Source organism: Azolla caroliniana, unplaced genomic scaffold (genome assembly GCF_043228905.1).
Source record: "Azolla caroliniana isolate FFs.n. ecotype wild unplaced genomic scaffold, voAzoCaro1.0.p SCAF_519, whole genome shotgun sequence".
NCBI lineage: Eukaryota > Viridiplantae > Streptophyta > Polypodiopsida > Salviniales > Salviniaceae > Azolla > Azolla caroliniana.
In genome coordinates, this window is record NW_028230954.1 from 1 (window position 1) to 9,822 (window position 9,822).

General features: G+C 41.7%; 1 protein-coding gene and 1 pseudogene across 1 annotated transcript; one reads left to right on the top strand and one right to left on the bottom strand.

Annotated features, from left to right (window-relative positions):
- Positions 1-279: 279 nt before the first annotated feature.
- On the top strand, positions 280-2,464 carry LOC147848074 (cytosolic Fe-S cluster assembly factor NBP35-like). Its single transcript, XM_087338670.1, has 3 exons — positions 280-416; positions 517-618; positions 1,224-2,464. The coding sequence occupies exons 1-3, from the start codon at positions 359-361 to the stop codon at positions 2,132-2,134; spliced, it is 1,071 nt and encodes a 356-aa protein (XP_087194796.1). The 5' UTR covers positions 280-358; the 3' UTR covers positions 2,135-2,464.
- A 4,833-nt stretch (positions 2,465-7,297) lies between these two features.
- Positions 7,298-9,391, bottom strand: LOC147848075 (3-ketoacyl-CoA synthase 11 pseudogene; annotated as a pseudogene).
- Positions 9,392-9,822: the final 431 nt, after the last annotated feature.

Below are 9,822 nucleotides of genomic sequence, written 5' to 3' on the forward strand. Positions count from 1 at the left end.
AAGCATTCTCTTCCAATAGGGCGAGACCCAACAAAAGAAGCATGGAGACACGTTGGGGTCGGATCAAGGTGATGATTGATTGCCATCGGGCGATGCGATGTTTATGAGCTGGAAGGGTGATGCCAAGTAATTGGTTGTTTCAGATCATATCGTTGTGGAATCCTAGTGTGCCAAGTGGCAAGGTCCGATTGGTCGGTTCGGACACCCGGCAAGTACCAGACTATATATCTATGTATGTATGTATGTATGTATGTACATACATATCTATATAACCTAAGTCTAGAGTTCAGAAGAGTTGAAACAGAGACTTCAGATCACAGAAACCCTAGAACAGAGCAACCTCTTGAAATCCACCGCCATGACAGAGAACCCATCAAATGGTCCCGTGGGCGATGTCCCTGAGGATGCGAATAAGCGTAATATCCCTCTGTCTCTCTATTTTTCCCTGACTCAGACATATACATATCCACAATTCACACACACCAGCTTATTTTGTCTTGGCTTCTTCCTTTGCAGATTGTCCTGGAACCGAGGCAGAGGAAGCTGGGAAAGCAGAAGCTTGTGCTGGATGCCCTAACCAACAGATTTGTGCCACAGCCCCCAAAGGACCTGATCCTGGTATGCGTTTATTTTGTATGGTATGTGATATGCTAATGATACATGATGAAGATGACAATGATATGCAGGATTAATGCTTTCGGGTTTAGATGAAGAGATTTTCTATTCATTCATCATATATATGGCACGCATCTCATTCTAGGGTTACATGATTACGATGATGATACTGTGTAGATTTATGGTTTTTGCTTGACTACAGAGTTTAACGTCATATATATGGTATATGACATGCTCCGCCATCTAGAATTACATGATGATGATGTGTGTAATGTAAATATATGTTCGTCTGAATCAGAAAAGAGTGGTGTGTGAATAGCCCAATTAAAGAGATTCATATGACATGCTCCTCCATCTAGAATTACATGATGATGATGCGTATAGTGTAAATATATGTTCGTCTGAATCAGAAAAGACTGTTACGTGAATAACCCAATTAAAGAGATTCATATTTAACGCTTTTGTTGCTTTGGCACTCTTGATTGAATTGGGAAGACCAAGATTTGAATAAGTTTAGGCTCTTTTATGCAATCAACGGGTTTTCTTATATGCTTCTGGCATCCCATGATAATGAGATTAAAAAGTCTTTTTGTGAAAACTTGATGTAGATCTTCAACAAATTGCCGAGCGTATGCAAACCATAAAGCACAAAATCTTGGTGCTTTCGGGGAAAGGTGGAGTTGGGAAGAGCACATTTGCATCTCAGTTGTCATTTGCATTAGCAGGGAAAGATAAGCAAGTCGGCTTACTTGATATAGACATTTGCGGGCCGAGTATACCAAAAATGTTAGGACTCGAGGGTCAAGAAATCCACCAAAGCAACCTTGGATGGTCACCGGTATATGTCGAGGATAATCTCGGTGTGATGTCTATTGGTTTTATGCTGCCCGACCCTGATGAGGCGGTCATATGGAGAGGCCCTAGAAAGAATGGGCTAATCAAACAATTCCTTAAGGATGTTTACTGGGGTGATTTGGACTATTTGATTGTCGATGCGCCCCCAGGTACCTCCGATGAACACATCTCTATTGCGCAGTATCTTAAGGCAACTAATGTAGATGGTGCCATTATTGTCACCACTCCCCAAGAGGTATCTATCATTGATGTGAGGAAAGAGATTAACTTTTGCAAGAAGGTGGGTATTCCAGTCATCGGTGTGGTTGAGAACATGAGTGGGCTGTTACAATCTTTTGGTAGTCTGGTATTCAAGAAGCTGAATGAGGAGGGAGATGAGGAAGATGTGACGAGAATTATTAAAGAAGAGCTAGAGAGGTGCTGTCCGAGTATTAAATCGCTTTATGCATTTTCCGAAGTTTTCCATGTCTCAGGTGGTGGTGCACAAAAGATGGCCAAAGACATGAATGTCCCTTATCTAGGGAGGGTTCCTATGGACCCTGAACTAAGCCGAGCAACTGAAGAAGGACGCTCGTGTTTTAACAATGTGAAAGGATCGAGTGTTCCGTACTTAAACAAGATAATAAAGAAGGTCATTGATACTGTCGAAGCGAGCATTCCATAGTTTTTCCATATATGGATGTAAGAGATCTCACTTTTAAAGATTTAAACCTTACAGAAATAGCTGCAGATGTTTTGCTACACTTGACCGGTTGTGCTAATGAGGTGGAGGTTGTTTATGCATGTTTTTATTTTGATGGGTTTATGTCTATTAACACAGGAGCTTATCAAACATGACATGGGTTTGTGGAAAATATCTTAAATTGATCTTGTATATTTGCTGGAAGATTAGAACCTACATGAACATTATAGGTGATAATATCGAGTGGCATTATTTACTGTAAATGAAAAATCTGAATAATGTTGGATGTAATTATTAAACCATCATAGAAAATTTTGGTGGTTGGTTAGTGTTAAGTGTAATGTTTTCACACATTTTGGTTCCAAATAGGAATGGGACTCATCTTTCAAAGAGTGGTGTGGCAAACCCCCTTACGGTGAAATATTATCCTAGGGGACGTCCATTACAACAATGTAAATGTTATTACACTAAATGTTATCATCCTAGGATAACTTGATGCCACCATAACAAGTTTGTAATTGTGAAGATCTAAAGTGTAGAATTAATGATTGCATTGGTTTAGTCGAGCTTTGTGTAAAGAGTTTCTTTTCCAATGGACTCGATTGTCCATAGTGGTGTGATGAACCCCTTGGGGAAAAATGCTATCCTAGGTGACCATAACAAGAATATATTTGTTATAACACTAAAAGTTACCCTAGAAATAACATGAGGCCCCAACAGTGTTACCTTTTGACGGCCAACATTGCTTGTCATGAGAACGGTATTCCAAAAAATTTGCTCGTCAAATGATGGTTTGTCGAAAAAATTGCTCATCAAAAAGTAAATACATTGAATATTTGTACTAAACAATATATTATACCCTTCTATCCTTTGCATCTTTCCTAATTTCATATACACAATCCCATTCTATTTCTTCAATGTGTGGCCCATTCAATGAGACTCGCATTAAATCATCTAAATGTTCTATATTCAATCGATTTCTTTTCATATCTTTGATGAGATTTTGCTTAGAGAATCCTCTCTCACACGAAACCATGGTAGATGGAATAACCAAAGTAATGTGCCATAATTTCATCAAATGAGGGAAATTATCTTGCCAATCCTTCATTTTGCAAAACATACGCCAAGTTTCATGCATAGTATAGCCTTCATAATTTAAAGTAAAGTGTCAACAAACCTAAACCTATAGAGTTCCATTTCACAAGCCTTTGCATCATGTAAAAATTGAAGACATGCATTGACATCAATGATAAATTATAAGTTGTGTGTGAGAGTTGCGAAGTTATGGATGTATTCCATCAATGATCAATTATAACTTGTGAGAGAGAGAGAGAGAGGATGGGAAAGAAAGAAAGAACAAAGTACAACTTGATCAACGCAAAGAGCTTGAGAAAGGATTACAACTTGATCAAAGCAAAGGAGAGAGTGAGAGAGAAATAAAAAAAGAAGTAGAAGCAAATGGAGAGAGAGAGAGAGAGAAACAAACAAACAAAAGAGAGGAATGGGTTCAAAATAGGAGAAACCGTAAGTTTATTTTCCTTCTCTTTTATCATATCACATAACATATGTTTTACACATTTACTTTCCTTAAATAAAACTATATGCTATGCCCTATGAATTGTAATTTGTAACTACTAATACATGTACTATTGTTTTGGCCTTAGCAAAATTTGACGGTATTAACAAAATTTAAACCTTCATATTTATGTTTTTATAAAATATGTGCCCATCAAGATTGACAGTTTCATTTTCAAATTAACCTTCATATACGGTTAAATTTGCCAAAAACGTTCAAAACGGCCGTCAAAAGGCAACACTGGGCCCCAATAACAAGAATGTAGTCATGAAGATCTAAAGACCAAAATTAATGATTGCATCGGTTTAATTGAGCTTATCGCAGAGATTTCTTTTCCAAATATGCAAAATAAATGAAAATGAATGCCAAACAGTGGAGCACGACTAATGGTTTATAATCTAGACTCTAGTCATGATAATCTTGTTATACGTGTTTTCATTCTTCTAGCTTTATCCAGAAGTCATCAACCTTGCTTATTTAAAAGCATTGGGAATGTTTTTTACAACTGACCTACATAGGGTGGCACAAGTGTGTAACATGCACACATGTTAGATTCCTGCATTAAATTAGCATGAGGGAGAATGTGGTGATTCGTGAACAAGAAACACAACAAACTTTAGGGGGTCGCAATGTTGTAGAATACTTAGCATGCAATACGCGTAGAATACATGTGCTAAGCATTCTACCCTTTTTTTAAATACTTAGAATACTAAAAATATGTAAAATACTTTTTGAAATTCGAAGTTTTTTATAAAACAATATTTTTGTTAATTTAAATTTTTTTTAGACTTTTTTGAAATGTTAAATACTTGTTAAATACATCAAATACGTAGAATACATAGAATACATGAAATGGCAATTTTAGAATGTAGAATACTTCAAGAGTATTCTAAACCGTAGAATACACATTTTCTAACAACTATGGCCCTTCGTAGTTATGCTCCATGGGTGAGGAAAGTCATGAGACACTACATACATTTTATCAAATGGAAAAACGGCAAAGTGACCCTACTGCCATTGGTCCCTCAAAACCGAGAAACCCAAAGCTTTTAATAGGTATATTGGTTGGCCTATATACATTAACCAAAAGCTTTTAAACCGGTGACATTCTCAAGAGGGAAATGTGCAAAAACTAAACCTACGTTATGATAATAACTGGGCATTTACTTTTTACTTCAATTTATTTTGTGAAATAAATCTAGGCACCTATATATATAGTAAAGAGCCAACACAAGAGTTTGATATGGTGGTTGAATTAAAAACTTGAAAATGACAACATTGAATGCCCGACCTACGTAAAGTGGAAGTATGTATGTAAAAGGATTCAATGAATTTGAGTTATGTAAATATGATATCCTTTAGTTACCTATGTATCGGTAAGAAAAAAAAACCAATACAAAGTGTTCGCACTAAGTTGTGTTGGTCAAAGTGGTGCCAACTTGCTTTATGTTGCGTCGCAATCGAGATTGTCACCTTTAAGGTCTAGCTCAAGCAAAGTCTCTTTGTTTGGGTTTGGATATCTTTATTTTCTTGCTTGAAGGTAACTCGTTCATTTGGGGTCTCGCTTGAAGTCTCCCGCCTGTTGTCATTCACTTCATGTAGAGCTGATTCACTCTTTTTTTCTCCACAACTTGTATATCTTGTGAAGCCTGAATGTGTATTTGTTGTGAGAACTAGGAACATGCCTTTATCAAACACAATCGACGGTTGAAAATTAACACATGTGTAATATATCCACACGGAGGCTATGAGGGTCTTATTTTCTTGTACTATAATATTCTTGTACAAAAGGGGCAACAGGTTTTGGGTAGAATTTAAAGTGCTTTGATGTGATTCTATTGAATAAAATCTACTGTTTCTCCCTTTTATTGACTTGGTGGTCTAACAACTATGTAGCATCAAAGTCATAAAATTGAGGGAAACTAGGTTCAATCCTTGCCATGGGTGAGGCCCCGTCTCATAGATCGTAATTAGTCTCTTGTGAACATTAAAAGATACCTATTTAACCTTCACTCTTATTTAGCTTCGATACCATCCCAAGGCCCTAGTGTATGATGACCCACATTAAGGAATATTTTGGGGGAATGTGAAACAACCATGTCTTGGACATGTATGAAAGATTTTATGAGGTGAGGAATCAAAACGTAGAGAAACTCGTTGGGTGGGACATCATTCAAGAGGGGACAATATTGTGTCTTAAGGACAATAGAACGACTATTTTGAATTGAATACATTAGTTAGGCTTGTGACCTTAATGAGTTTGTTGATATGATGTGTGGTTGTAGCATTGACCTTAAAACATCAAAAGACATCACAAAATAATAGCACTTTCCCACATTTTCACTATTCTCTTCTCATACCCATGTATTACCGGGCCTAGCCAATGCAAAAAGCACCAACCAACCATCCATCCATCCATCCATCGTCGACTCAATGCACCGAAATATTCTTAAATCCAGACTGGAACAAGCGCGCAACATCACAATTAATGCCCATTGATCCCACTTGACACGAATATGTTAACATGGTTGATATGGATTGAAAAATTGCACAATTTCAATTCGAAGTTGTGGTCGAAAAGCACACACGATAGCGTACATGCATCCCAACAGAGAACGCATCAATCTAGAATAGTTTCCTAGAGCTCCAAAACTGATTGCATACGAGAGAGATTATACATAGAAGAACCCTTCCCAATGGAGATCCTAGGCCATGCAACACACACTAGAGGTGTGTACCACCAATGAGAAACAAGCACATATGGCATCGAGGAGAGAGAGAGAGAGACTATACATAGAAGAGTCCAAACCCAACGGAGGCCTAGCGTGTACCAATTGTCCAACAAGTGCCGCAATATCCTAAAGGAGTGTACCAATGATCAAACAAGCATGAATGGCACGCCACCAAAGAGACCATACATTGAAGAACCCCCAACCCAATGGAGACCCTAGGCCATGTAATGCACCGGAGTTGTGTACCACCAATGACCAATATGGCAAGCAACAAGCACATTTGGCATGTGAGGGACACTATATATACATAGACGAGCCCGAACCCAATGGACATACTAGGCCATGTGGCATGCTCAAAGTGTGTGTACCAATGAACAAAACAACAACTCGAAGGCCCTCTCTAGTTACCACATTTGAGACAAATGGGGGTTTGTTGTTCAAGCATCATCATATGGCTTCTAACATAGAACAAATTCTACCACATGAATCGTAAGATAACAGTGGTCGTGCTTTCAACTTAGCATCCAATGATAGTTTCGTAGTAACCAAAAGAAGAAAACCTTGATGCAAACAAGCTATAAAGGGATTCAAACTTTCCGTCGATCAAAAAATGCACAACAAATTCAACACTTTCACACTGATACTATCGCGGACTACAGATACTCGCATGTGGACATGAATCTAAGGGGTTTTTTAGACCCAATTTTTTAAGCATTTCAATCATTTCTTATGATCATTTCAAATCACACTTAGAGAACCTATTAACCTGAATCAAATCCCCAAAAAAGAAAAGAAAGCAAGACTTTTCATATTGTGCTGGAATTTAAGTAAGAAGAATTTTAAGAAGAAAAATTACAATGAATTTAAAGGTTAATTAAATAAAATAGGTCCATTCCATTGGAATTGGATGGTCAAACAAATGTGCAGAACAATAGAAATAGATAAAATGAAGACCCAAAAAAAACAAATAAAGAGAGTGGGTAGTAGGCACAAGTAGTTCCAATTCATGGTTCAGGGTTTTTAAAGGCAGGCAATGATGGTAAGGTTTAGGGTTATTAAGGCAGGCTTCGTTTTTTTTTATAGTGCTGCTATAGCTCAATGGTCCATTCAGCGTAGGTTTTAGGGTTATAGAGGTTCAGGAATTTGAAGGGGGTTTAAAGGGTTTTTTGGTTTGGAGGGCCTCCTTCCTGAGGGCATTTTTGAAGAGGAGATTGAAGCTTGAATTCAGGGTTTAGGGTTATTTTTTTAGGGTTTTTCAGAGGGTGGTTTGATTATTAGGGGTTTGGATGGATGGATGGATGATAAAATTATGCTGATCAGAGGTGGATGCGCTGGTAGTCAGGGATTTGAAGAGGGTAGTTATCGATGGTGTCGAGCCAAGGGTTGTGCTTGGATGGCTTCTTCACGGTCCGGAGAGCTCTCCAGACGGCGCTGTTGCACTTGAAGCCGGAGCCGAAGGCGAGCTGCCAGACCCGATCGCCGCGCTTCACCTTGCCTTTGGCCTCGAGGTAGGCCAATTCATACCACATGGAGCTGCTGGAGGTGTTGCCCCACCTGTGGAGGGTCATCCTGGAGGGCTCCATGTGGTGGTCGCGGAGCTCCAGATTCTTCTGAAGCTCGTCCAGGACCTGCTTGTTGGCGGCGTACATGCAGAAGTGGTCGAAGGCGAGCTTGAAGTCGGGGATGTAGGGCTTGAGGTCGGCCATGGCCAGGAGCTTCTTGCAGAGGAGGGTGGCCAGGAAGAGGAGCTGCTCGGAGGCCGGGAGGACGAGGGGGCCCAGGGTGGTTATGTTGGTTTTGATGGCGTCGGCCGCCACGTGGACGAGGTCCTCGGAGAGCGACAGGCCCTTGCGCATCTGCTGGTCTTCTTGCTGCATCACGGCGCGGTAGGCGCGGTCGTCGGCGCCCTTGTGCGTCCGTACGACGTGGGTGAGGGCGTACTTGGCGCGGCGGCGCTCGGAGCGCTTGTTGGAGAGGAGGGCGGCGGCGCCGCCCAGGCGGAAGACGCAGTTGGGGAGGAGCATGGAGCGCGTGTCGCCGCCGTACCACCCCATGGTGGTGCTCTCCGTACTCACCACCACGGCGTACGACCCGCCGTGCGCCTGCAGCATGTCGTTAGCCAGATCTAACGATATGACCCCCGCGCTGCAGCCCATGCCGCCGATGTTGAAGCTCAGTATGTTGCCCCGCATCTTGTAGTGGTTGATGATCATGGCCGACAGCGACGGCGTGGGGTTGAAGAGGCTGCAGTTCACCACCAGGATCCCCACGTCCTTGGGCCTCACCTTCGTCTTCAAGAAGAGCTCGTCCAGCGCCCCGAACATCACCATCTGCGCCTCCTCCCTCCCGGCCTTCATGGTCGGCGACGGCGGGTTGCTCAGCACACCCTTGGACAGATACGTCTCTTCACCGATCCCCGACCTCTCCAGAAACTTCCTCATGTACTCCAAGCTCTGCTCGCTCAACGTCCCCACCTCCGCCGCATGGCGCAGCAGCCCGGCTCTGCTCACCTTCAGCTCCTCCGGCGGCTTATAGCAGGCGAAGTCCACCAGGTAGACCGGCCTCGGGCACGATAGCAGGTAGAGCGTGGCCAAGAAGATTATGGCCCCCGTGCACGCCACCATCCCGAACAAGCTCACCTCCAGGTTGTTCCATAGCTGGATCCACAGCTCCTGCTTCGACAGCGTCCCGATCTGCGCGCTCAGTGCCACCAGCAGCACCGGGATCGTGAAGAGGTAGAAGCCATGGCTGATCAGGTAGTGGTAGCCGAGCTTCACGTACTTGAGGTTCACGGAGTGCAGGAAGTCCGGGAGCCTGCGCCGTACCCGGACAGAGAAGCTCATGGAGCCATTGGGCACGATCTCGGTGGCCACGTCCAGGGCCTCTTCCTTCACCATGGCCAAAGGGGGAGGGGAGGGGCCTCTGTCTCTCTCTCTGTGTGTCTCTCCTTCCTTCCTTTGTTTGTTGTAGAGGGATGTTGATTTTGATGATGATGAAAACAGGGGGGAGGGAATCTGAATCTGATGAGGAATCTGATGATGAAGAGAACACAGGGAAGGGGGCGATTTAAGATGAAGAAACACAGGGGAGGAATCTGAAGGAATCTGATGATGAAGGGGAGGAATCTGATTACAAGAAACAGGGGAGGGATTACTGATGATGATGATGATGATGAAGAAACAGGGGAGGTTTTTTGATGAAGAAACAGAGCAGGGATTTGATGAAATGAAACCAAAGAGGGATTTTATTTATTTTATGAGGAACAGAGGGGATGATTTTTTTTTTCCTTTTTTTCTTTTTTTTTTTTTTTTTTTTGAGTTTGGGGTAGAGAAGAACAAAGAGGAGGTCTCTGATTTTTAAAA

Bases quoted from the DNA above. Each gene is read 5' to 3' on its own strand.
- LOC147848074 (XM_087338670.1), top strand. From the start codon at position 359: ATGACAGAGAACCCATCAAATGGTCCCGTGGGCGATGTCCCTGAGGAT. The intron at 417-516 runs GTAATATCCCTC...CTTCCTTTGCAG, and splicing joins CCCTGAGGATGCGAATAAGC to ATTGTCCTGGAACCGAGGCA. The intron at 619-1,223 runs GTATGCGTTTAT...AACTTGATGTAG, and splicing joins CCCCAAAGGACCTGATCCTG to ATCTTCAACAAATTGCCGAG.